The sequence below is a fragment of the Acipenser ruthenus genome, chromosome 13, assembly GCF_902713425.1.
Source record: "Acipenser ruthenus chromosome 13, fAciRut3.2 maternal haplotype, whole genome shotgun sequence".
In the NCBI taxonomy this organism is placed as follows: domain Eukaryota; kingdom Metazoa; phylum Chordata; class Actinopteri; order Acipenseriformes; family Acipenseridae; genus Acipenser; species Acipenser ruthenus.
This window is the reverse complement of record NC_081201.1, coordinates 38,801,855-38,829,444: the sequence shown is the minus strand read 5'-3', so window position 1 is coordinate 38,829,444 and position 27,590 is coordinate 38,801,855. Positions and strand designations below refer to the sequence as shown.

Sequence of the window (27,590 nt, the reverse complement as noted above, 5' to 3'; positions counted from 1 at the left end):
GGCCGCTCCTACACAGTTGGCACTGCTTGTCCTAACTCGGGTTCACATTCAGTGTTGAAACCTGAACTCCTGGACTCTCCTGCTGGTCTCACTGCTGGTCTCACCAGATCAGATTTAAGTAGAAAAGTCAACAATACTGAAACACACCCTCTTGGTCAGGCTAATATCATCACACAGCTCTTGTGGCTGAATGATCACTCCACAGCCCTGTTTGAAAACCTCACTGCTCGGCATTGCACCGATGAAAGTAACAGGATTATGAGAGACAGCTCAATAAACAGAGCCTCATGATCATGATCTGCGGCGAAGGCTGCATCTGTTTCACCCAGTCCTCCTGCAATAAATGCTACCAGCAGCTGCCAAAAGAACAGGAGAAATGAAAAGGTACAAAGAAGTGTCTGTTCACTATCAATGTGCAGGAATGTAAAAAGTCCTTTACTGAGTATTTCCCCATCTCTTCTGCCCACTATTGTTACTGAATGCTAAAGAGCCGCTCTGCGAACAGTAAGTCTTGTATTTCTTCATAGTTTGCTTACTGTACAACCCATAACGCATAGTATACAGTCTTAAACGTTTGGCATACAGTTCCAAGGTTTGAAGAGGAAGTGCATTTGTTTTCAGCACATTTCTTTACCTTTGATTGCCCCATACACAAGTTTGGTTTCCTGCAGAGGTGATGAGGTTGTAGTTTACATGAACAGCCAGGTCTGTCACAGTAAGATTTATATTTCCTGCGTTGCATCATGACAGGCCCTCACACTATTACACTGCGACTCCTAGGCAGTTTCCTCCAGGGGAAGGGAACATTAGAATTTAAAAGACATTCTGCACTTGCTCAGGCTAGCACACACTCCTTACTGTAGTTAGGAGCTGGAATGAACATACAGCTTATAAAAAAGTATATCATAAATTTCAAGTTACCTATAATTGGGTGTTTTAATGGACGACATTGCTGCAACTGTACTGCCCTCTTTAGAATGCCAGAATGTGGCACCACTATAGTCTTAAGAGTCCTAAAACTAAATATAGTTTAAGGAAGTGATTTCAATCTGTAGTATCCGTTGAAGTATCCGTCTCAAAGTGCCATCCACGCACGCACACACACACATTCAAACACATGTGCTGTACTGTTACAGTAAGTGTCTGTTCACATGCTATTTTATTAATCCTACCCCTCCCAGGCAGGCAATAACCGAGAAGGCACTGCAAATAGCTCACAAACGTAACCCTGTACAAAATATAAAGTGGATGGTTCCAGCCTGGCATCAGGCCAAAGATCCTCAGCTTTCACAGTAACTTTAAATAATAAAATTCCTATAGTATTGCGTCAATCACAGTCATTCAGTTATACTGTAACTCGTCTTGTGTCTCTTCAGAAAACTGCTCTGGATTCAGGAATTTAATGGTTTCATTTAATCACTGATTTGTATAAAATGGTCCAGACTGTAGCTTTTATTAAGGTCTAAATGAACGATCACACTCTTTGGCTTTGCTTAATACAGTATGTCCAACTAACCAGAATGTCATTTTGAATTAACACAGCCGATTAACTTGTTGTGATCAAAGCCAGAAAAACCAGAAAGCCAATGAACAATGTTTGCGCATGGGATAGCGAACCTTCATGGGTGAAGATGACAGGGCTTCGTAAACTCATCCGAGACATTAGACATCTGATCATCTACCAACTAGATAACAAGGAGAAGAGGATGCTAGCTATCTAACCAGCTGGTTCGCCGGTCACAATGCATTCAGCACTGCAGCAAAGAGCATGTGTGATTCATGACATTACAATGTGATTTATGAGATACAAAAGGCAGCATGCAGCAATGTGACTGCGGGTGAGCTGAAGAGCAAGTGTAATCCAATCTGCTGACATGCTGGTTTATTTATCAACTCAGAATCCTTTACCACAAACAATAGGGAGTTTGTGTTGCACCTGGCAGACACGGTGGGTTCCAGTGCAGGGTCTGACCGCTGTGCTGATAACAAGGTGAATGCACAGCTGGAAGCTTCCTGTATTGTTTTTATTTTGTTGTTTAAGTTTTGCTATGGTGCTGAACTGTAGTGCATAAGCATTTAAACACTGCTGTCATCAAATGCTTTGGGCCTGAAGGGTAACAGAGGGGTCACAAATGAATAATAACTCTTCCATAGCCTGGTCCACATTACATTAGTCATCAAAAGCACTTCCCTAATAATGCATAGTGGTGTGGGTTTTTTTTTTTTTTTTTTTTTTTAAATCAAGGGGAAATTCCTGTAAAGCAGAAGGCTTGTCTCAGGTGTGTCTCTTTATTTTAATCTTAGAGTGACCAGCCGATGCATAACATCAAAGATGCCAAAAGGACCTGCAGTTAATTCATGTACTGTAAGGAGCGAATAGCGGACCCAGCAGCTATTCACCCATGTACATGTACTGGTGGGGTGGACAGTGTGTTACGCAAGCCTAATTATTACCATCAGCTACGGATATTGAAACAGTGGAGTAGAATTATTTTGACAGAGGCTTTTAGTATCTGAAATACCCTGCTTTCTACACACTAATTGCCACCACCACCTCCCTGTATCATTCCCCAATTTTTTAAAGCATTTTACTGAAGTGTGCCATTTGCACCAAAAGGAAAGGAAGGAGCTGGTTAGTGAAATTAAAAAAGAAAAAAGAAAAGAAAATATATATATATATATTTTTTTAAAACATTACTGCTGGGTTTTCCATTAAACAAATGCATGAGTTACCCCTTGAATAAGTGAGCTTTGATAAAGAGGGGTGGATAGTAGGATTAAAAAAAGGATTAAGAATAAAAATAATTATTTAGATTGCTGGCTGTAAACTCCTTTAGGCGAGTATTTAACTAACCTACACATCTTAATTTCTGGTTACACCTCCACTGTTACAGATACTAAATTATAAAGGCAGGGTGTATATTACTTATATATGTGACCTATAATTGTCATCTCAGTCTGCAAAATAACAAAATCTTACTGCTAAATCGAGCAGTAGAAATAACCTCAGTTGTACTGTGTGTCAGGGCTCAAAGTTGGCCAAAATCCTTATGGTCATCTGGCTCCTATATTTTAAAATTTGGTCGCCAGGGCCAGGTAAAATACTATGTAGTGACGTCACTTTTCGACAACCCCCTTGGTCAATAAACGTGCCTAAATCCACTGTAAAGCCAGCCCTAATATATTCTTGTTTTCTTGTTTAATCACCGTTATAAATCTGCCCGAAAAAACGTAAATGCAGTATGAAGTCGCTTGTGTAATTTACCTTTTTCTGCTATGTGAAATTAAGTCTCCGTTTTTGTACACATCCTATGAATGCTGTTAATGTGCTATATGAAACAAAACAAATCTAAAAGTGTATTCAATCAGCAGCAATAGCAGCTACTCTGTGGTTTTAATGACAAGGTGTACAAATAAAACAAATGGATGCTGACATTAGCAACTTGATTTCAGTAATTCATTACACAACCGCAGACTCTGAATAAACTTTATAAACACAATGAAAACTGAACAGCACGATTAGCAACAACATTACTTTTGCTAATACATTAAGACGAAGTACTAAATACAGTAAATTAGGGTCTATTGAAATCTACACATCGAACATGCACTGAAATATGTATTTAAAAAAAAAACAAAAAAAAAAACGATAGTTAGATTGTTTAACATGTAGGCTAGTTAAAAATAAACAGTTGACAAACCAGTACCATTTAAGGCACATACACTGCGTGTAAATTATTAAGATCATTTTTTCTTACGTGCTGTTTACTGCGCCGCTGGGATACTGATCTTTTTAACATCAAGTCAAGGTTCAAACTTACCTCTCAGAGAGACCGCATTGTACAATACAATACCAATTTATTTTCATATAGCGCCCTTCACGCCATTGCATCCCAGAGTGCTGTACAGTTTAAAAACAAGAGAGCTCATAAGCACAATGCACTCCAGCTACTACCAATGATATAAAAAGGCACATTCAAAAAAGAATGCTTCAGTTCAGACTTTAAAGAATCCCATGTTTCAACCTGCCTAAAGTCAACTTGCTGTTTGTCAGACATGCAATGGATTTGCAAAGAAAAAAAATGTTCTGAAAGAATACAAGTAACAACCAAAATGTGATGTATGTTAAGTCTGGCTTAACAATTAAAAAAAGAAGACAACAAAGAAATCATGTCTTGTTAGAACTTGCACAGCACCACCATGCCTAATTCTGCAGCTGGCCTCTGTATTGTGAATGACTTGGTAGGAAGCTTAGTGTAGACATTCCCTGAAAACAATGACCTAGACCAGCGTGAGTCTAAATGAGCCACTTATACAAGATTACACAGATATCTTTCATTATCTTCCTGTGTACACTAAGGGTTCAACTCAGTAGCCTTCAGTATCAGATAACATGCTCAAACACAGTTCAGTGCAGAAACATCTACCTGAGGTATTTATACATGGTCTGGTATGTGGATGTTAAATGCTGCATTTGATAACAATCATAAAAAAGTTGTTTCCTTTAGTCAATCATAAATTGTATTAATACTGTATACTGGTGTATATATTAGCAGAGAAGACAAAAAGGCCTTGGCTAGGTTATCCTGCTCGGTGAAGTAACCAGGACAGTATACATATAACTTGGTACTCATGGGACCTCTCCATCCTGTCCAGTTAGTTAAAATGACCAGGAACAGATCTCCACAGGCAAGATTTATTCTATTCCCAGATACATTCCAGGAATATACATGTACATGTAGGACTTCTGATGCTGACCAGCAGTGGAGTTCCAGGCCCTACAGGTTTTTCATCTTATATAAAGTACAGACCCCTTATTTGACTGCAAAAGCACAGGCATATCAGGGTGACAATTATTTCACTGATACAGGACAAGAGGGCCACTACTCTACAATGGGGCACAGACAGTCTCTCATGTACAGCGTCTTCAGAAGTTACGTGATCAGATCGAGGCATTGCCAGAGGGTAACAGTATAACTTGGCAGGCAGAGAGAGAAGACCATGTGGAAAATACTGGCATGGTTAAACCCTTGTGATACAGGGAGCACTGCCATAGCACCATTCACACACGGCGCATTGCAGAAACTAACGAAGCTCACATTGAGCACCGTTTGGGTTGAAACTTTGCCCCCAATGACGTAAGCAATCAACCTTGCCAAAATTTCCTAAATGGTGCAACATGCTTATATTGATAAAGACTTATCTTTTTTATCCAAACTAAACAATTCTACTGAGAGATGCGTCCTTATGGTGGGTGTGTGTGTGTGTGTGTGTGTGTGTGTGTGTGTGTGTGTGTGTGTGTGTATAGAGGATTAGCGGAATGGAATAATTGCTGTGTGAGCTCAGCAAAGAGTCAACAAAAAACATCAAAGGAAACTATTTTCAAAGGAAAAGATAACTGGGCATGATGGAGAGGTTCAATAATACCAAGTGAAATATGTGTGTCCTTGTGGCAAAGGGTTTAACATTGTGTAGGTATTCAATAATCAGACAGACAATGATAATCCAGGTGCAATGATGATTTAACGTTTTAATCCAATGGCCTGATGGCAAACAACAGTAAATAATAACAATGTTAATGAAGCAATACAGCAGCGTGTATTGTTTATTTGTAATCTACGGGTTTGCCCCCGAAATAATAACAGTCCCGTTTCAATTCACCCACACGTAACACAAACACAAACACCAGTCCACAGTGCGTGCTCTAGTGCTTGTGGTGAATACAGTTCTTTAGTGCAAACAAAGTGCCGTGATGTTGATCCGGGTTTAGTGCTAGCCTTTGGCAACAGCTCCGGACTGTGTTAGCTGTCTCAACAACAAACAGTATTATTAATAACGACAGACAAACAAACAAACAAAGCACTCATGATTCTCAACACAGGTTCTCCTTATGGTCATGCAATTTAACCATTCACAAAGGAACAGATCACCTCACTACGTCCCCTTTATATACCGTCAATCATGACCCCTTGGTTAACGAGCGCACCTGCCCCTCCAATCCGCGGATGCCACACCGTTAACCTTCTGGGTCAATGATTTAGTGTACCGTAGCTCAGTCCCCTTTCTAGATGGCCGACTTCCACCTAACCCTGGGAATGAACTGTTGGGCAATCTAGTCCACAGTACTCTGTTCACTTTACTCAGCACCCTCACAGGTCGGGAAGGAGATCTAACACAGTCCTGGTGATTTCACCTTGAAGGATTAGAAATGAATTCTGCAAACTTTGCAGATGAGCTTCATCAGTCAAACTAGAACAAATGTTCTCTCCTCTTGCTATTTTTCCAGCTAAAGCTCATCTGCAAAGTCTGTACAATTTATTTATACTCCTTCAGCCTTTATAAATCGGGAGAATTATATAAATTATACAATATTCTCTAGGGCTTGTATTTGAGAATCAGTCCCTTTATAAAAAACAAAAACATAATCTGTTATAAACACAGTCTAAACAGACTAAATACAAACTTAGAACTATACAGATTATGAAAAAAAAGCTACATTTCCCCTGAAGTCTCAGCGCTTCTGATAACGTTTTCCATTAATAAGGCATTTCAGACATAGAGTATAAAGGGTAGCCTGATGCAAGTCAAAATAATTAGCTGCAAAGAAGCACTGAAACTGAAAGGTTGTGTTTGGCGAGGCAGCACTGCAGAAACCCTCCTGACAGAGTTCCAGTTATACCCCAGCTGTGCTACTGTTTTACTGTACCACTCTGTGCTGCCTGAGAGAGAGGAGAGATTCCAAACACAAATACAGCAGGGTCAGTAACCAGCTCCATTAACATCTCTTTTCATTTACACAATACTCATGGACTGTTTATCTGGAAAGGCAACTCATGTAAAATTAATCCTAAACTAATTATTTAAAGTGTCTTTATTCGAAGAAAAAAAAGGGTAAAAAGTGGTAAAAGCATAGCAAAGTACAGATCAAGTTCCCAACAACCTTTTACAAAATGAGAATATACTGCATTTTAATGCTTTACTCGTTTAAAATGTTCAATTGTGACGCGTAGTTTATGCAAAATATCATTTTAAATGTCCCTCTGAACATTAGCAGGAAGACATTTTAAACGTCCCTCTGAACATTAGCAGGAAGACATTTTCCGGCTGCATAAGCGTGATCGTAGTGGAATCGGTGAGGTCGTGGAATCTCACTGTACACTGTATAAGTACAGCACATAGATGTATTCGTGTGAACAATTTTATAAGATTTAAAAAGTCAAGTTTAGCTATGCCTAAATGTTGTATTGCGGCAGGTTGTTCTAATATAGCCACCGATGGTATAAGCCTCTTCAAATTTCCACCTGGCGAGAAACTTCAGGCTGAATGGGTTAGGCAAGTATGGCGAACTCGCTATAATTCCAGCTCAGCACTCTGTACTTTGTCAAAACAATCCTGCGTGAAATGTGCACTACAATCAGCTGGCTCTAATGACATCATATGGAATGAATGTGCAACACAAACAGAAACATAAAGGATGCAGTACTCACGGTATTTAAAAGAAAAAATGTCACTGTATGTAATCTATAGGGCTGCAAAACACCTGCCTCGGATTCCTGGTTGTCAGATGCTGGTGTCTGATCAAATTTGGTGTTAGATTCTGAGCACGACAGTTTAAAAAAAATTAAAAATTTACTGTCGCTCTCCAGTTTTCCATACAGTAAAATAGAGATACTGCCGGCAGCCTACCTCCGCTGACATCACCAAAAATCACAGGGGTTTTGTGTCTGACGAAGCATTTACACTGTAATGCCTGAATTTCGACACAGATTATAAACATTTAAAATGTGTATTTACATGTCTTTATTGGTCAGAATGACCTACTATAAACACAAAGATCACTTTCCATTAATAAAAAGTGGGGGTCAAATTTGATGATATTGGGTCTTTAAATACATAAATAAATAAAAACATACATAAATAAATAACCCTAATTGCCCGGTACAGTATAAGTACAGGACTGCAATAAGGGGTTCTCAACAGCAAACACAAATCAAACTCTTAAATATTTATTTGGGAATTAAGGTTTTGCAACTTCACTTTAGCCAGCAACCCAATTACTGAGATCAAAAGGGCATCTAAACTGGTGTGAAGAGGCAGCCCTGCTGTAGAGCAGGGTCCATTCTTCCAGGGATGCATGCAGGTACTACAGCACATGGGAACTGTGCTCCAAGTGACAGCAAGAAGAACCGGACTGAACACAGGAGCCGAGTCTCCACTGTTGGCATCAGTCATGTGAATACAAGATTTTATTTTCCAAGAGCAGGGCTTGTCAAGAGGGCGTGCAGCACCATATACAGTACAAAAAGCATAATCAGACGGGCTACTACCCAGACTACATGAACACTGCTTAAAAAATAGTGTGTGGAATCTGTAATGTTTCATGTTCAAACCGTTACACTGTATGCACTTTTGAAACAGAAAATAGACTAGATATTGGGTTCAGCACCGTTTGAATGCTCTCTAATCTGCATGTCAGAAACCTATGATTTACTGACACCTCAAATGTCCAACTAACCTTTAAATAAAACCTCACAATTCACAGCCTGTGTGTACTGGACAAACAGCCCAACCCCTTCTGTTATATGTCACTGGATACATGTGGCAGTGTGTATAAATAATTGACCTCTCTGCTGCTTTGTAATTGTGGCACATAATACTATCGAATCATTCTTCCACATTTAGCATGTCCTTTAATTAGGGTTAAAGCACCTTATCTATGCCCTCCTATTAAAGTATAAGCTACAGCACTTCCAGTGTGCTAATAATATACATTTAATGTGTATGTGTAACTGTAAGGAACATCACCTGTGTTAAAACAGAAGGGAGTTTTTGACAGCACCAACTCACCTGTCAAAACCAGGCAATGGGACAGATTTCATGTTAAACATCAGATTACAGTAAGGACTCTACACTCACCATCTGCAAACAAGGAAACATCTACAGTATGTACTCTGTGTGCCTTGCTTGTATTATATACTGTACTTCAGTTTGGAATAGGCAGGTATTTTCAAAAAATAAATAAAACAAAGTTTCTCAGCACAATAAAAGGGAGGGGGGCAGTGATAATGTTAATAAGGAGAACATGGGTTAGGAAAGGGATTATAAAAAGGGGGGGCAGTGATAATGTTAATAAAGAGTACATGGGTTAGGAAAGGGATTATAAAAAGGGGGGGCAGTGATAATGTTAACAAAGAGAACATGGGTTAGGAAAGGGATTATAAAAAGGGGGGGCAGTGATAATGTTAACAAAGAGAACATGGGTTAGGAAAGGGATTATAAAAAGGGGGGCAGTGATAATGTTAACAAAGAGAACATGGGTTAGGAAAGGGATTATAAAAAGGGGGGGCAGTGATAATGTTAATAAAGAGTACATGGGTTAGGAAAGGGATTATAAAAAGGGGGGGCAGTGATAATGTTAACAAAGAGAACATGGGTTAGGAAAGGGACTTTGAAGCACTGGTTACAGTAGCACTCCTTTAAGTATATCTGCCTGCTGTGGGCTCATCTAGTCCTTGCACAGCAATAGTGTCATTGTGAGGGGAGTGGGCATCACTACTTGGATGATGCAGTAGTATCATTAACATATTATTATTATTATTATGAGCAGAGTGGGCATCACTAATTGGATGATGCAGCAGTATCATTTACATATTATTATGCTCTGGTCTGGGCTTCCACTCAGTGTGAAGATTCCTGCCAAAAACTGTGTGAAGACAGGACTTCCGAATGCATCACACTGGCTTTGGGTTTCCCAGACACCGCTGTAGAGTGCAACAATCATTCAGCACTTTATTCTGATGATTTGTTTAGGCTATACAGCAGTAAACTCCACAACTACAGCACACAGTTTTCTTCTTCAGTCAGGCATGCCTTAAACTCAACCAGCATGTCTATCAAGCTCCAGCATCAGACAAACCCTTTATCCACTTTAAGGAAAAACACCAAACTAGATGCCCCACTGCATTTACATGTACACAACACTTTAAAATAGCATAATATCAGAATGATGGGTCAGCATTGCTGTGCAGCACACCAAGCAGCAGTTAGAAAATACTGCAGCAACTACCACAATACTGTCAAGGGCACATGGTAAAAAAGTAATAGAAAAATCTATAGGAAATACTGTCAAGTAGTTAAGGCATCTGTAATAAGTAACTGCAGTATTTGAAGATAACATTGTTATGTTACAATATAATTTACCGTATGTAATACATGTAGTGGATACGATACAACGAATTGATAACTTTGACTATTCCCATACCTACAGTGCATGATGTGGTGGGTGAACTTAAATTGTGTTTCACAAAAATACTTAAGGTTGTAATATACAATACATCCCTACACACAGAAACATCTGCAGTGCAATATTAATGCAGCATCATGTACAGTACGTGGGGCCTGCATTAGCAGGGGTTGTAATCCAAAAAATCACCACATTGGCAATCCATTTAAGATTAAACATCAAAATTCTAGCTTGCTTTCTCAAATGTTTCTTCGACCGGTTGTCATTGTTTGTTACAATGTAACTAACTGCGGCTGCCCGTTTCCTGTACAAAGTAAAAACTACTCACAGCTATAATAACATCAATGATACTGTTTTTTCTAGCATGTGTTTAACAGATGTAACACACAGTACACGTTGTATGCACACATGATATGGGCGCGTTCTAATCCAAGACCGTTTTAATCAAATGCAAGTCACACTTTAGATGCTGTACCATCCTACAACAACGCTGTGGGTTTTTTCTTCTTAGCAAATCAGAGTGGATACAGTGAATAGAATTTACGGCGTCTTCGCCGTATCGTGGATTCAAGGAAATCCTCTTTTTCATAATCATATAGCCATTTGAGATAACGCAGATACCACACGCACACAATCTTATGTTTTAATCTAGTTGCAGTAAAAGAGTACGTTGATTTAATAGGAAATATATTAGTATGCTTAATTTTAATACATTTAAACGCATTTCACCTCTTTTTGGAGCGATTTTGTATTGTATGTTTTTTTCCTATTGCATAAAACAAGGTCAATTCACCCCCCTCCAGTTTCTACTTACCTGCCTGTGCAGGTTTCTTGCGTCTTCGTGCCTGCTGAATGGACTTGTTCTAAATTTTTAGATCCCGTTTTATTTATTTTGTGCCACGCTTATAATTTTTTAGTACTGTAACCCAGTCTGTATATCTGCAGGTCCGCTTGGCACTCCTTCTTGGATGCTAAATTCTGTGAAGAATATCGCCTTCTCCCGCGGACGTTTCTCTTTGGGTTTGTTAGGTTTCCCTCTCGTCTGATCTAGTAATAATACTCTCCTCGTTCATCAGCTGTTACAGTGGAAGTTCAGGCAGGCAGGCAGGCAGCCTCCCTCAGTGCTGACATCAACACACCCAGCTCTAAGACAGGGGGCCTCGGTTATACTCAGGGGCTGTCTTCACTCTGCCTGAATAGAAAATAGCATTACTGTAGTACGTTATTTATTTATCGTTGTTTGCAAAAGGAAACTAAAGCAAACAAACAAGAGGCAATTACAGACGGACTGAATGGATATGAATGCTGCTGTAGTTACCGATACGCATTTCAAGAACTAAATGTACTCTACCAAATAAAATGGTTTATAACACGGACAGCAAAGAAAAAAGAAAATAGCTATATATTATCCTGTGGAGACTCGCACCTCAGGTTTATTGGGTGTTTCTGACTGTAGCGCTTCCGTTATACAAATACGCCTTTCTCCTATTTAATCTCTTGCAAGTACAGGGCCATGATGTCGCGACTGTCTGTTCAAAAAACTAAACTGACTGGAGGAAACACTTTTAAAATATACTCAAAATACATTACGTAAAATTAAATACAGGGCGTTATCGACCTACATTTTATTAACCCGAGAACAAACCCACACGTTAATATTAGCCTATAAATATACAGCTGCAGCCTGCAGTCTCCTAACGGACCCTCGCCTGGCCTGTGACCAACAAAATAGAACATTCTTTAATATGTTGCTGACAGACATTTCACAAATGTGTTCAGTTAATAATATGAAGTGTATATAAGCTTCAGCTAGTCGACGGTACCAGTGAAATCGGTTTTTATTTTGTTTAAAGGTTAATAATGTGTTAATATGATTTTTAACTTAACATTCACAGAAAAAATAACAATGTCAAAATAAAAAAATAACTTTTGACTTGCTGAACCATTTTCCTGAAGGGCTCTGTATAAATATTTCAGTGATCATGTGTTAGTTAAGCAAATGTATGAAAACCAATCTTCTGTAAAAATAGGCATCATACACGTGGGAGGGGTCATACGCAAAAAACACTCTATATCGTGTAGTAATAGACGTATCCCCCCAACTCAACACCGCAGCATAACAGTAAACATAGACGCAAAGAAGCGTTCTCTTACCTTTGTATACCGGTTAGTGATCAGCAGATGTGTCAGCCGCACAGCGTGTGGTTTTCACTAACTCTACTATGCAATATATATATATTGTTCTATGTGTAAATATCGGGACTTTCGTCCTATGCATCTGGACGCGGGACATTTGCTAGGAAATCGGGATTGTCCCGACCATATAGGGACTGTTGGCATGTATACCATTATTAATCTGTCCCCTCGGAACCAGAGTGCAGGTTCATGACTGCATCCTGCTGTACCACAGGTTAGACATGAGGCCACATAGGCATAAAGCCTTGCCAATAACATCTTTAATGTACCATGATCAAATAAAAATGCAAGACAATTTGTGTATTCACACTTTCTGAATACACAAATTGGCTTGTCTAATCAAACCACCGACTTATGATTATTATCAGAAGCACAGCGTTAGTTGCCAGCAGCAGCGGTGTAGTGCTGTGGAGTCGGCACGGAGCCCTGCTCCCCCACTTCTCTTGGGCAGGGAGATCACCGCTTCGGTAGTTCACGTGTAGAACTGAGATACGTCTCATTAGAGAAACCCCTTTATCATATTCTACATGCAACAAAACTAACTTGCACTTATTACGAGCTCCGCCCCTCTCCTTAAGCACAGTTGGACTCGCTGGAGGCTAGGCAGACTGGCCCGCTTCGTCCTGCCGCGGAGACTTCAGCCGTTACGCATAGGATTAATAACAATAATGACAGTGTTTTAATCATGTGTGTATTAGTGTATGAAACTGGTTATGAAAATATTGATGTATAAATAGCTGTAAGTTTAGTGCCTTGCATATACTATTGTTTTACAGTTATACCTCAATACCGGATTGTCTGAATTTGTAATGAATTGGTACGCTTGTTAGCCCTTTCAAATACGGTAACTACTGTATAGCGATAAACGCGGTTATCATGGCATATACCTCAGTGTTTGTTTTCAAACACACTTTCCCTTGACAAATGCATGTTAAACATACAGAAACGCTGGGAAAGTTAAGTCTTTTCAAAAAAATTGAAATGATAGTGCAGACTAAATTGAGACTACAGGAAACGGCTGTCTTCTCTATTCATCCTCAGGGCAGGACAGTCAGGGCCATGTTTGCTTTATCACTTCATGCACGAGCAGGCCTCAAGCCTTCCTTTAGTTTAGTGGCCATGGTTTGGGTCATTGGAACTGCCTGTAATGGTGCTCAGTGACAATGGTGTAGAATTATGTGGTGGGTCTGTGACTGGAGTGTCAACATAGGGCTATGCTGAGAGCACTGAACTCAAATTGGTCTGATCCCAGGACCAAATGCATTAACCCACCTCCTTATCTGTTATTTATGTTTTATTTTTTCCTCTCAACAAAATTACAATTGTAGGAAACTGCTGGGAAATGGAGTCAGGTTTGTCTCACAACTCAGAAATGTTGATGCTGCAGAGAATGCTGCTGACTGAATGCCAGACTTCAGCAGCCCAATCACAGCATGACTCATTCCATTACCAAGTGCTCTGCTCCCCTCATAACCCTGACTGAGCAGGATTTGCACAGCCCACATCTTTGCTGGAAAAAGTACAGTGATTGTCTTGCCTTTTGAGAATGAAAAGCATTGTATTGCAAGAGTATTGTTTAAATCCACACAACGTTTTAGCATGCTAGGGGCATTTAATCAATCAGAATGTCTTTGTTGCTATGTTGACATTTGTAATGAAAGTCAAAGTGTACATCCAAGGCTGTGAAAAAAAATAGAACAGTCTGAATTCATAGGGTATGTCTCAGTTGCCCTTATATGTTTTATTCAAAGACTGAACTTGCACAAAATCATATGATTAATATGAATAATGTGAAGCCCAGACAGTCAACAGCTATTGTAGTTTGAGTTGGTAACTGTGTAGACAGCTGCTTTTTTGTTACAAGCTCAATCTGTTTAGAGGGCCGCACACTATGTGTTGTGTGCGACAAAAAGGGACAGCCTATGTACAGTACACGTGTGACCTCGGAATCAGGGAATCTGTTTAACCGGATCAATAGACTAAAGCTGGATCACAGCTTGGAATCTGTGGCATGCTGGGAGATCCAGATTCATCCCAGTTTGGCAACTGAATTCTGCCTCTATAGCACTCTATGCAATAGCGCATACATAGGTGCGCTGCAATCAGCAACATGTTTGTGGTGGGCTCAAGCCATTGGAGTCCCTTTTCCACGTAGACAGTTAGTAAGAAGCTGCAGAAAACACTGTAGTGTTTGTAAGAAGCTGCAGAAAACAGTGGTACATAAAATATGATAATGACATACAAACGTGTCATGACAGCTATTTTCCTGTCCCAACATATCAAGAACAGAAAGTCTGGATTCTTTCCCACACAAGCATGTGTTTTGCATTGATTTTAATTTTGAAAATGGGAATGTTAAGTCTGCCATCAAGTGGATACAAAAGCATACTACAGTACAAAATAGTGTCATCTGAAAGAGAGAGAGAAAAAAAAAAGCACCGTTCCTCTGTGGCTAATAGCCTGTACAGTACTTTTATATGATGTAATTCAACCATAAAATCAACCACTCCTTCTAAATTACAAGATAAAAGAAAGGCTTTTGCTTGTCTATAACCTACAGGATAATCTTTTAAAAATGTCAATTCTTTTTTAATTATCAAAATCTAATGTGAGCGACTATGATACCGACACACAGTACCAGAGCATGATACAGGCAGGTTCTATGGTGTTATTGCACCACTATTTTACTATTTACAGTTGCCTGTTATGTTGTAGTTCAAAATGATACATATGGACTCAACCATTGTGTTTACCTGTATAGGTCCAACAACTGAGCCTGTATGGCAGTGCTTAGACAAGTTTTAGGTAACCGGAAAACGTGAGTGTGAATATTGTATAGTGAAATGGTGTAGGATCCTGTAATAGCCAGATTCTGATACACTATAACAAACTCCACTAGATGTCACCTTTTAGTAATGCAGACAACAGAAGCAAGGCAAAGTATAGCCAAACATGCAATTTATTAAGCGTATGTCTTTGTAAATCCTCCATCGCCAGCCATGTTTAAGATGAGTGTAAAATTTGAGGTATTTTGGAAATCCCTCATGCAAAATGAACCGATACCTTGTAAGAGGGGAAACCTCTTAACTGGAGCAATGCAGTTAGTGGTGTGCCACAGGACCACTCATGTTTCAACGACTTCGATCAGGGACAACTAGCAAACTTACAGCCACCCAGGAAATCCAAAAACACTAAGGCCGTATGCAGAACTGGGCAGAAACGTGGCAAATGAAATTCAATGTCAACAAATGTAAAGCGCTACACGCCAGTCACAGCAATGCAAGATCCAAATTCCAGATAGGGGGTTAGAACTAGAACAGGCACACCAAGAGAAAGATCTCAGTGTTGTAACAGATTGACATCTTTATAATCTTAAAATGAGTTGACATAGTTAATCCAAACCATTACTTTAGCACAGTACAGAAGTCAGGACCAGGGGACACAGTTGGAATTTAAGTAGAAATGGACTTAGGACAGAGTGAAGGAGACACTTCTTTAACAGAGAGTGGTGAGGGGATGGAATGGGCTGCCTAGTCATAATGTTGAGGCAGAAACACTGGGATCCTTTAAGGCCCGACTTGACAAAGTTCTGAGGAACTGGACGAGCTTAGATGGGCTGAACGGCCTCCTCTCGTTTTCTTTCACTTTGACCTGGGAGCAATATGAGTGCCATATTGTGGTCATGTGGCTTTTTGTTTTCAGGATAATAAAGATGACATGCTTTGAGATATTGGCTTCACATGTGGTACACAGCTGGACCTCTAGCTCTAATAAATAATGGGTATTGTCCAATAACAGTGGACTCTCTTTTTGGCAGTCATTTTTGCATTTTTGCACTGTTGAAGCCTCATCTCTCAGAGATCATGTGAGATGCAGATTTCATTTTTGCAGGGTTACTGTATATATGGTAAACAGTACGGGCTATTATCTGTTTGTCAGTGAATGACTGCACACGTCTGATTCACAGCTCTCTCATTCACATTTCACAATTGGTTTCGTCAAAGAAAAAAACGCTTTGTTTTACCTTCCCACCATATTTCAGAAAACGTTAACTTTGATACAGACTTTCATTATGTTATTCCCCCATTCAAGCACTGCTCAATTACTTGAAGTTTACAAACCATGTCCCTGCTTTGTTTTTGTTAACAGAAACAGTACCACTGAGGGTAAGGGTGTCAGTGAGGGTTAGAAAGTGTTCCTACTACTCCTTCAACCACTGGATCTGCGCCTGGTTGTGTGCTAATGCAGGGGTGTGTAGGCCTTCCATTGGCCATTCTGTAATCTCAGCAGTGTGTGAAGTAGTTCTAGAGAACATGAGGAATTCGGAGGGAGTTTAAATCATACTGTATGTGATAGACATTGAAACAGTTCTTCCCAGTGCAAACCAATACTACGTAGCCAGCTTTTCTTCAATAGGGCCATTAACTGGGTCAACATCCAGCCCCTAAGATATAATAACACTCACAAACTTTAAAATTCAGGAAACCTTTTCTCAAGACTGTTTTATTTGTCAATTACTGTTTAACCTAAATATTATTTATAAAAAAAAAACACACACAATTTAAAACACATTCCTTAAAAGTCCTTAACAGGACCCAGTGTCTCTATTTATTTAAACAATTTTAAACCAACAGACTTTTTTTAAATGTTATTTTATTTAAAAACAAATACTTTATGTTTCATTTGTTTGTTTTTTTTACAGATTAGTTGTGAAACAAAGAACCAGGGTTTGGGACACCAGTAGTTTATAGGCCTAGTTTGCATTTGCTTCAGGACATTATTTATTTATTTAAAATAAATGAAGATTACATGACCATACTGATCAAGCCTGCTTTTCTTCGTTAGGTTTATGCAGTAATTACCTTTTTATCACACAGAATGAGACAAAAAGAGTACCGGGGGCTTTTGCAGAATTATCTTTTTTTTGTCAATGTTGGAAACTTTGCCAGACCATAAAAGTGGGATCTCCAGCTCATTTCTCCTCAGAGTTCACCACACATGCTTTTCAACCCCCCCGAACCTGAATCTTGTGACTTGTACTTTTAGCAAGTCGTACATTTTGTTTGAGAGCCTGGTCTTGTGATTCACATGAACAGAGAGACAGGGTTACTGTTTAGCAGTTTCCATTCCTCTGAGGGTGAATGGGTTTGGAAAGTTTGAAAAAAGTTCAACATTGCCACCTTGAGTGGAGTGGCCCATCCAGACACTCAACACTTTCCACTTTCCTCTCCGGGTTTTTTTTTTTGTTCGTTCCAATTTCAGCATTCTGTTCTGCTCTGGCTCCCTTATTAGCATTTCATGTTTATGTCACAGTTAATTATTACTGAAAGGTCAGACTGTCAGGGAGTAAAGTGTCCTGTTCCTAGGATTTTCCCTGCAGCCATTTCAGTTAGGGATTTAAGCAAACCTTTTCATCTTTAATATTATTTTCACAAGGAATGACGGAACCAAGTATGTACAGATATGTTTAATCTTAATAAGCCACTAGTTAAAAAAAAAGCATTTTCCTATACATGAGCATATTGATGTAGCTGCATTTCTCATTTAGCTTTTTTTCACATCTAGACATCATTTGAACCTTTACAGAGGGGGACAATTTCTAAAAAAAACATGTGGCTCCCCTATTTGGCCTACACCTGGACAGAACAGGTGTGATGTTAAAAAAAAAAAGCTGCTGTGTCCTTGAATCTCTGCTTCTACAGTACATCAAACACATAAAGAAAACTGAACAGTCTTTCATAGATGCACTGAATTATTTGCACATAAGCTCCTGCTTGAATTCTTGCTTTTTAAATTTTCTATGATATTGTTCAAATAGGATACGTGTAACAAAACACTCGATAAAAAAATCAAATACTCCAATACAATATTCTGTGGTTAAACAAAGTGGAAGTATATAAATCTTTCTAAAGCAGAAGGCTGTCCGTATTTGATTCCTTTCTGCAGTTAAGGCTGAGAATGTTTGCTCTGCAGAATGTATCAGTGAGTCTCTCATCTGGGCGCCATTTTATGTGGAGGGACTTTCTTGTTGTTCCCAGCACTCTGTGTTTCACTGGTGGTTTCCTGGGAAGCAGCTTTCAAATAGAAATGTAACTGAAAACAAACAGAAAACACTTTTATTATTGTGAAACATCCACAGTACAGTGGAGCCTATTCAATGAATCTAATGAGCGCAGAGGATCTAAATATCGTCTTTACTGAAACCATTCACACATTGTAACCTGTTTCACTCTTCTGCAGTCAGATATGAACATGCACTGCTGTATGTTTGCATTTCACAACACTGGCTGTTTCATTAGGTACACAGTGGTGGTAATGAGACAAGATTATATAGCCAAGAGTATTACAGTTCAACAGTCCAGTCCCTGTAGTCCATGCCTTACTACATGTGTAACAGTACATGCTCACCTGTATGGCTTCTGCAGGCCCCACTGTCACTGTGCTGGTGCTGGGCTGGTATCCCTCAGCTGATGCAGTTACTGTGTAAGTTCCAGGTAATAACAACCGGAAATAATCCCCATCGACGCCTGGATGAAGACACACATATAGGAAATGAAGACTCAGCGGATTACGCGCTCTGTCTGATTTTGGACAGTCAGCTGCTGTATTTGCATTCACCTGTGGTGATGTCGTGGTTGATCCCGTATATGGAAATCACTGCTTTTTTAATGCCGTTGTTATTTTCATCGTAAACCATTCCTTTAATGCCAAGGTGAACCTGGAAGCGATCACAAGCCAGTCAGCTCTGGTACAGTACATAGTTTTTTGTGAAATCTTAACCATCAGTCCATTTTGACCTGTTTTACAAATTAAGCCCAGTAAAAAATAATAAAAAAAAAACTGGTAAAGTAGTTAACGTAAAACTGATCGCTGACGTTTTCATTACTAAAGTACTAAGTACTAAGACTTGTAGGAAGTTTGCCTGCAGACACAGCATGCCACCTCTCACCTGTTCCAGGTAAGACACAAGCGCCTCCCGATTCCCCAGCCACTCTCGCTGCAGCTCCTGTGCTGCTGGGAACTTGTTACAGCTCAGCTCCAGGGTGATCTCGAAACAGTTGGTGTGGAGATAGTTAAAATCCTGCATGCCTTAGAGGGCAGAGAGAAACAGCACCTGTTAGGTGAGGAAGACTGAAGCACTGAAACTTCACATTCTCCTGATTGAGGCAGCTTGCAGCTGATTGAAACGCAGTCACAGATTTAAAAAAAAAAAAAAAAAACCTGGTCGCCCTGAGAAATGCATTGAACTTATATGCAATGAATATCTGGGTGGAAGGCTCACAGCCTCTTTGTAAGCATTACTAAAGTGGGGGATGTTTGACATCTGACGAAGGAATGATTCACAAGTAACCTTTCTCTTGTACCCAATTAAACCTGCAGCAGAACTGATAAAGGACTTGTCAAAGATTACACTAAGACATTCCTTGAAGGTTTCTGCCTTAACATATCAGAATATTTAAAAAAGAGATTCAAGAACTGAAATACCTTTGGAGAGAGAGTACCAGCTGGCTCCATTTGTGATCCCCTCGTCAAAATAGTCTCCGCAATTCCAGCCTTGGTGCATCCAGCCATGGGCATACGAGTAGGTCCTTGCCAGCTAATGACAGAAAAGGATGGTCTCCATTATTCATAAAAATACATGTGTTGTGTAGGTATTAGTAATGCACAACACTATGCTAATAGTTATGCTCTTCCCAGTTCCCCACAAATCAGTCTTCAGAGATCCTTTTTTGCTGGAATAGTTAGACAGCATGACAAGTCTGAAACTCTGAAAAACAGTCCAAAAACAGTTGATGTTCTCGTAAACAGTTTTGTAGCAGCAGTAATTATGTCTCATTATCAATTTCTGGAACTGTAACCAGACATACTGTATATATTTTTTTACTGATTTCCCATGAATGCCTTATTATTGTTATTGCATGGAAGCTATGTTTTTTTTATTTATTTGTATTACCTTTTTAAAGATCTTGTCGTCTGCTGTAGCGGAGTAACTTGTTTTACGGTAACCCCTGACCCTCGCCTCCCGAGACTTATCGAAAGGATAATTTGCCACAACTGCTCCACCGTGCAGATTAGCCGAGAGAACAAAATTGTAATTTTTCATCCATCTGATCACTGCGAGTGTTTCCGATTCTACCTACAAAAATGTAAAGAATATCAGTACATGCAAGTATACTATATATGTGGTGTTGCAATAGCATTTCAAGTACACTGTATATGTGGTGTTGCAATAGCATTTCAAGTACACTGTATATGTGGTGTTGCAATAGCATTTCAAGTATTCTGTATATGTGGTGCAGATGCACTCCGGAGATAAGAATTTCTTACCTGCTGTTCCCAGTTATCTGGTAAGGGGAGGTGATGATTCGGTCCATCATTTTTCTCAAAGTAATACATCATTGTGTTCAGATCTGGAAAATTCCTGTTTAAATCCACATCTCTGGAATTGGCCCTGCCTGTGAGGTAGCCATTAGCGTCTGGGCCCTGAATGACGTGGACATGGACACATACACACACACACACACACACACACACACACACACACGGTTTTAAATATTAATTCAAATGAACCTCATTAACATCATTTTGGGTTTTTTTGCTCACGTCTTTGCATACAACAACAGAGTTAGGCAACCACGTTATGAATATTGATTATGTAATCGCTAAGCAGTTGTAATATTGCACACTAGCATTGTGCTTCATCCACAGTAAATATTGTACCCCTGGTCAGATACACACTGGACAGCAGGTATGTTGCTTGTAGGCCAGCATATCAATATAAATTGTTTGCTTTAATCCAGAATTTGGTGTTCCTCTTGGGGGCTCAGTAGTTGAGCCTGAACGAGATACAGAAAAGCTCATCCCATTGTGGGTGAATGCCTGATACACTGTAATCAGTCTTTTGTCAACACCAGGAATGATACAATCTCAATGTGCATTGTCAAAGAGACAGACCATGGGTTTAAACACTATGACCTGAGTAAATACTACAAAAAAAGAAGGAACAGCTCTGAAACCTGAAAAAAACCTTCCCTACGCAAATATCATTCTACAATGATTGCATATTAACTAGCTGATTTTAAACATGTGAATAATAATTACACCAATGTGTTAGAACTGTCCATTCTGAAAGATGTACAGATAGACAAGATAGCCTATATTGTTAATCCCTTAAAGTTCAGTGAGAGTGGGACTGTAGCAGGGCTGGGGCCATGCAGGTAAGGAGGGGGCTTCTGGGATTGTTTACTGTAAATACGAGTGTTGTGATTGTAGAAATAAATAATAGTGGGATTGGTTTTTCATGGAGAATCTGACGCTCTGTGTGTAGCAGCCTGCCTGCTGTGTTGAGTTTCGGGAACGATCAGCGTGTGTGTGTTTACCAGCTGCAAGCTCCTAATCAGCAGGTGGGCATGGTGCAGCAGAGCATCAGGAATAAACAGATCCCAAGTATACAGAGCAGAGCTGCTGTAACGCCATAGGGGTCAGAGCGCTGCTGCTGCTGGTGCCCAAGCATCGGTCTGTCTGAGCTGCTGAACAATTGGGATCAGGAAACGAAGGTTGGAGTTGGGTGAAATGCCCGAGGAATAGGGAGGTAGTTTTGGGATAGTAGCTCCTCCCACCCAGTATAGCAGACAGGTGTGGAAGCGGGACCTCCATTTTGTTAGCGGAGTACCCCAAGCCATTTTTCATTGCAACTTTATTTTGATAGTTTTTGTACAGTGTTTGTTGTACGCTAGGCTGGTATGTCCCACGTCAGCTTCCATTGCTGGCAGCGTCACGTGGGGTTCCTGTACTCTCTAAATAAACCTGCGTGCCTGCGAGGTGTGTCAATCCCAACCTTCTGTCTCCATCTCCTGTCAATCAAGCAGCGAACACGCATGCACGTCATCCAGAGAAATCAATCAATTATTCCAAATCAAGTACTCCTTACATCACAAGTAACAAGACCCCATGCTACAGGGGCCAATTGTTGATTTAGTTAGGCAAAATAATACAGCTCTAATCACACTTTTTGTTATTACACCTGTTTGAGGATTTCCTTCTACACTTCACATCCACTTATTTTCGCATTGCACATACAAAACTCAAGCTTTCTGGGTTTAAAATGATAAGGTACAAGGTAATCTTTAAATTTACTGTAACCCCACCTGCAGCGCATCAATGTAGATAACCAGTTAATGTTCTACATAACAAAGTGAAACTCAGAAGCAATAAACATCTCTTAAAATGGATAACAAGTGTTGGCTTTACAATCACACCCCCGGACTGTGATGTAAAACTTTGTCAGCAGCTTTCTCTTGTGAGAGCTGCAGATTTGAGCTTCTTTGCATTCAAAACAAAAATGTGTGTGTGTATCTATATATATATATATATATATATATATATATAGAGAGAGAGAGAGAGAGAGAGAGAGAGAGAGAGAGAGAGAGAGAGAGAGAGAGAGAGACCAAAAGAGATCTGTAGTTACTCTTTTTCAGCAGACAAGAAACCTAAAACTAAACTTTTAATTTAAAAATAGTGTCAGTTCTTTGAAAATAAGAAGCGAAGAGTATTATAGTGCTGTTACTGCGGATCAAATCATGTTTAAAGCTATCAAATTCAATATATTGGAAGTACTGAAATATGTTCCACTTGTGTTTGCTTGTTACTGCTGCTGTGTTAAAAAGTAACCTGACAGAATTGTGTGCAGTGAACCTTGTAATGCAGTCTTCTGTGCACTGCAAGATAAAGATACCTTTATGAAGATTACTTTCAGGCCAACTGTACCTGGTTACCAGCCACCTCGTATCCATCAGGGTTCATGGAGGGCAGGATGTGTATCCGAGTGTCGTGGATCAGCCGTGTTATCCGTGGACTTCCAGCCCGGTATTCCTCACACAGGAACTGGGAGAACTGAATCAGCAGCTCCCTGCCAAGGACCTCATTTCCATGCATGTTCCCCACATACTTGAACTCCGGCTCCACTGAAACACAACGAAGTAGGAATTTTCCCTTTTTGTAAAGCGTTTTTTTTTCTTCTTTTAAATAAGCGGTAACCACTATGTTTTACAGGTAGCCCTGTATTAAAGTTCAGTTACTAACACAGAGCTGTTTAGACTACTGGATTTATCTTGAACATTCGCCAGTCTGAAGCTACTGTAAAGTTGAACGGTTCCTGCTGAAACCAAAGCTGTTCTGTTTATCTAACACTACCAGAACAGGGAGGAGTGAATGAACCCATTTGCCTCTCATTCAGCAGAAGGACACATGCAAACACTTTTGGGTTATTTATTCTTAATACAACAGAGGACTGTTTTCCTTGCAGCCAAGAAGACTGTTACAAACCAGTATTTATTTAACCATTTCCCCTTTTACAGTGCTGTATACTTGATAACAGTTGGAAAACTGAAGAGAAAGTGTCTGGAATGAGTTATCAGAGCTTTGTAAAACAGTGCAGGTCTATTGGGTGTGGTGGGGGGGGGGGTGGGTGGTGTCACAATAAAGGCTCTAATGGGGTCTAACGTCAACTGGAAAGGTAAACAGCTTGCCCTTCAAGTTTACAGCAATGATATCTAATTGGCAACAACAATGATTCTACACATGTGAGTCGGACCGCTTATAGACCCGAATTTAAACACAGACAAAACAACTGTGAAAGTGTCTCTGTTTCCCTCTGGATACAATAACGGAATGAGAGACTGTTAGTCTAACCTCATGTTTGTGTGACTTGTGTGATTTAAACCCATGATTATAGCTGATAGAACAAGCTACAGTCTTCAGATCAAGTGAAAATACAATAGAGAAGTCTACTGAAAAACAGGTTAAAGGGTTTCTTTCAGGGAATGTGTTTTCATTCATGTTTATGCTAAATACTATTACTAGTATTGTGCAGTGGTGAGGTTAGAGATTCAATAGCTAGAAGAGTAAACACCAAGCCAACAAAAGCAAAAAAAAAAGATTTATATTCTGCTCTTGTGTCCCACCCAGTATAACTTAAAGGAGAATCTAAAAACATAAAAAGGTATTATCCCAATGTGTAAGTCAGGGTCTACAGATAAACCAGGAGCAAACCTTTGAGCATATCAAAGCATTCATATGCTGTCCAAGCAATCCCAGAGGTATTATCATTGTAGCTACTGTTAGGTTTGTGAATGTTCAACTCGAAAACTCCACACTCTCCTACTGATCTGCTGACACTGGTTAGTATAGAAAGCAACTGATTAACACTTTAGGAGAATTTGCCAATCCACCTGGGACCTTACATGTTAGTAACAGTGGGCCGCTTCATATCCCTATATAAAGAGGTGAAGTGTGTTAGTAAGGGCTGCTCTTGGCCTAACATCCGGTCTTTTCCCAGTTGGGTGCTAACTGAAACATCTAAGGCAGGTACTGTTTGTAGACCCTAAAGTAATCAAACTACTGTAGGAAGTTGCCCAATGCACCAAACGTGACCCACACCCCACAGTAAATCTCTTGAGTGATTCTCCTCCCAGCTCTGAGACCCAATCAGCCTCAGTGTGCACTCTACACTCTCCCCTTGCTGTGCGAGTTAGTCATGTATGAGAACTTGATGAAAACCCAGGAGCGTGTGAACCGCTTGTATTTGGTACCATTCCTCCAGGAATATCAACAGCAAGCACTTCGGTGCAATGGTTCTCAAAAAAATACCAGCTTTAAAACACAGCGTTCATATTCTCGCCATACAACAATACACACGTGTACAACTGAAACAGGTATTCGACCCATAATCTACTGATTCAGACAAAATTATATATATATATAATTTTTTGTATATATATATATATATATATATATATATATATATATATATATATATATATATATATATATATATATATATATATATATAAATATATATATATTTTAAACTAAATCCTAGAACACAAACACATCCTGCAATTCTTTGAACGGAAGTACTTATCTCAGAAAAACGCTTCTACACTTGCGTTACAGCTGCGTAACAGTTACACATGTCACAGTTTCTGACTTTAGGCTGACCCAAGGCCAATGAACATTTTAGATGGGAACAAGCATGTTCCAAAGAAGTGGTTCTGTTACGTACATACAGTGAACCTGTTTTCCAAAAGCACTTCAAACATTGAATAGAAACTGCCTCCCAAGATCTGGTTAAAAAACACAAACATACAAACAGCACTTTCCATAAACAAACCCATTTTAAACCTTGCGAAACCTCTGACTGCTAATGAGATTGTAAGAGCCGAGGCAAAAAGCATGCGAGGAGCATGTTGTCAATACCACAGGGAAAAGCATAGTCTCTGTAGCAACAAGCACAGAAAGATAGAGGAGGGAGTAGTAGCATTTCGACTTTAGAGAAACATATCATTTACCACCAGCAACAGTACGATTAAACTACTGACTGGATTCTAGAAGAGGTTTTGCTATCAGTGGGGCTACATTTTTAACACACACAGATATGCACACAGTGACAGTCCATACATAACCACCTTGTACTACTTACAGAGCTCATGTATCCCTGGGTTGTCACTGAACTCCAGCACATAGAGGTGCCTGCCTTCCACGCTGCGCCCAATGCTGTATACCCTGGTGATGAAGGGGCACTCATTCTGCACGTTCAGCATGGCTCTCACCATGTCCTCATAGCCATGGTGCTGGAAATCCAAAGCAGAGGCCAGTCCAAACCAAACCACACACCTGAGAAGCAAGCTGCCTAACTTCTCCATCCTCCTCGTCCAGTCCAGATCTGAGGCATGAACCGAGCAGAGGATCAGTGCTTTCCCCCCAGTCTCCTCCTCCTGCTGTGTGTGTGACTGCACTGAGCCGGTGAGAGCTAGTGTGGGGGCGGCCCCCTGTGTCCATGCCTCTTCTACCAGTGCTCTCAGGGATCATGTCCATGCCCCTGTTAAATGATTTACAGAAGCCTCTGAACACTGAAGAGAGAGCCTCCCTGCCCCTCCACACCTGCTAACAGGAGGCTCATTTGCATTTCTCATTTGTTTGTTTTTTTAACTTGCAAAAATATATTTTATTTTACACTGATTATTTATTTAGGGACAATGCCACAAACGTTCACTTTTAAGTCAAAACTGTTTAAACCAAAAGCAAATGTATCCATAAATACACAGATATGTATTTAAGAAAAAAACAGTTGTTACACAACTTTTAAAGAAATGAAATGTTCCTGCGAATTGGACGGATATTGCGAAAGAATCCTGGTACAGTATTGATCCCTAAAGTAAATGTTCCAGGCTGAACTGCTGGAGCCCACACACACTCTGTGAAGAACGACTTTGGGGCTACAAGAAACTATTAGAATTATTATTCATCATTTTTTTGTTGATTTGATTTTAGAAATTCAGATTAAGCTCAGAAAATTCTGAAAAGAATGTCATTAAATATTGCAGCTAAGTGTTACAAACAATTCTTCAAATATTGCTGAAATTAATATAATATTGAAACCCCAAGGACAGTGGCTCATTTAACACTGAAATCAGTCATGCCTGCAGAGTAAATGGTATGTGCACTTTTCCAGTAGAGTACTGGGTTTATTATTAACTGGTCATGCTTTTCCTAAAAAATACAATTGAGTGTGCCACTAGATAATGCTCATTTACAGAAGATCACACAGGACAGACACCAATCCTGGTTCAGAGCATATATACTGCATATCTATACACAAAGACTGGAAATACTAAACTAAACAGCAAAATCACTGTCGTCAGGGGCACAATGTCTTTGGATTTGTATAACTTCCTGTCATTAGCAATGCAATGCCCTGTGTACACACCAGCAGTTGAAGGAACCAATAACATACATCTGTTAATTATTGACTGCTAAATCCCATTAATGATCAAGATTTTTCTGCAACAAATGCTGAACCAAACGAGAATTCTGCAATTCTGCTGGTACAGCTGAATCATTTGAGAATAAGTCAAAACTAGTAGAATGGGTTGGATCCTTAAGAATTCAAGCTGAGCCAAAATCTTCAGTATAGCAGACACTCAATTATCCAAAAACCAGGCTGGACCATTTTAATGTTGCTTTACTTTTATATTATACAGTATAAGGATATTCAACGCTGCGTTTATTCAAAAACACCTAATTAAAAACTACAATGCGTGTTGATAGGAGTCTGGGGGTAATTGTCAACAAGTTAAGGATTTCAAAATAA

The 27,590-nt window shown here is 39.7% G+C and overlaps 2 protein-coding genes across 4 annotated transcripts in view; both read right to left on the bottom strand.

Moving 5' to 3' along the window:
* The window catches only part of LOC117418208 (dynamin-binding protein-like), a 50,533-nt gene extending 39,098 nt beyond the window's left edge, over positions 1–11,435 (bottom strand). For all 3 annotated transcript variants that reach the window (XM_058985352.1, XM_034030965.3, XM_058985353.1), the window contains exon 1: positions 11,058–11,435. The gene's annotated coding sequence lies outside the window, so the exon portion shown is untranslated. The remainder of the gene's footprint in view (positions 1–11,057) is intronic.
* Positions 11,436–17,891: 6,456 nt separating this feature from the next.
* LOC117417952 (carboxypeptidase N catalytic chain-like) lies at positions 17,892–26,259 on the bottom strand. The gene is made up of 9 exons (XM_034030391.2): positions 25,920–26,259; positions 23,207–23,403; positions 20,768–20,923; positions 20,394–20,576; positions 19,925–20,036; positions 19,389–19,528; positions 19,058–19,157; positions 18,848–18,966; positions 17,892–18,532 (listed from the first exon to the last, which is right to left on the bottom strand). Exons 1-9 carry the CDS (start codon positions 26,140–26,142, stop codon positions 18,431–18,433), a joined length of 1,332 nt encoding a protein of 443 aa, XP_033886282.1. The 5' UTR covers positions 26,143–26,259; the 3' UTR covers positions 17,892–18,430.
* Positions 26,260–27,590: the final 1,331 nt, after the last annotated feature.

Coding starts and splice junctions, on each gene's coding strand:
- LOC117417952 (XM_034030391.2), bottom strand. CDS start 26,142: ATGGAGAAGTTAGGCAGCTTGCTTCTCAGGTGTGTGGTTTGGTTTGGA. Junction 20,924..23,206: donor ACGAGGTGGCTGGTAACCAG/GTACAGTTGGCC, acceptor CACGTCATTCAG/GGCCCAGACGCTAATGGCTA. Junction 20,577..20,767: donor CAGATAACTGGGAACAGCAG/GTAAGAAATTCT, acceptor ACATTTTTGTAG/GTAGAATCGGAAACACTCGC.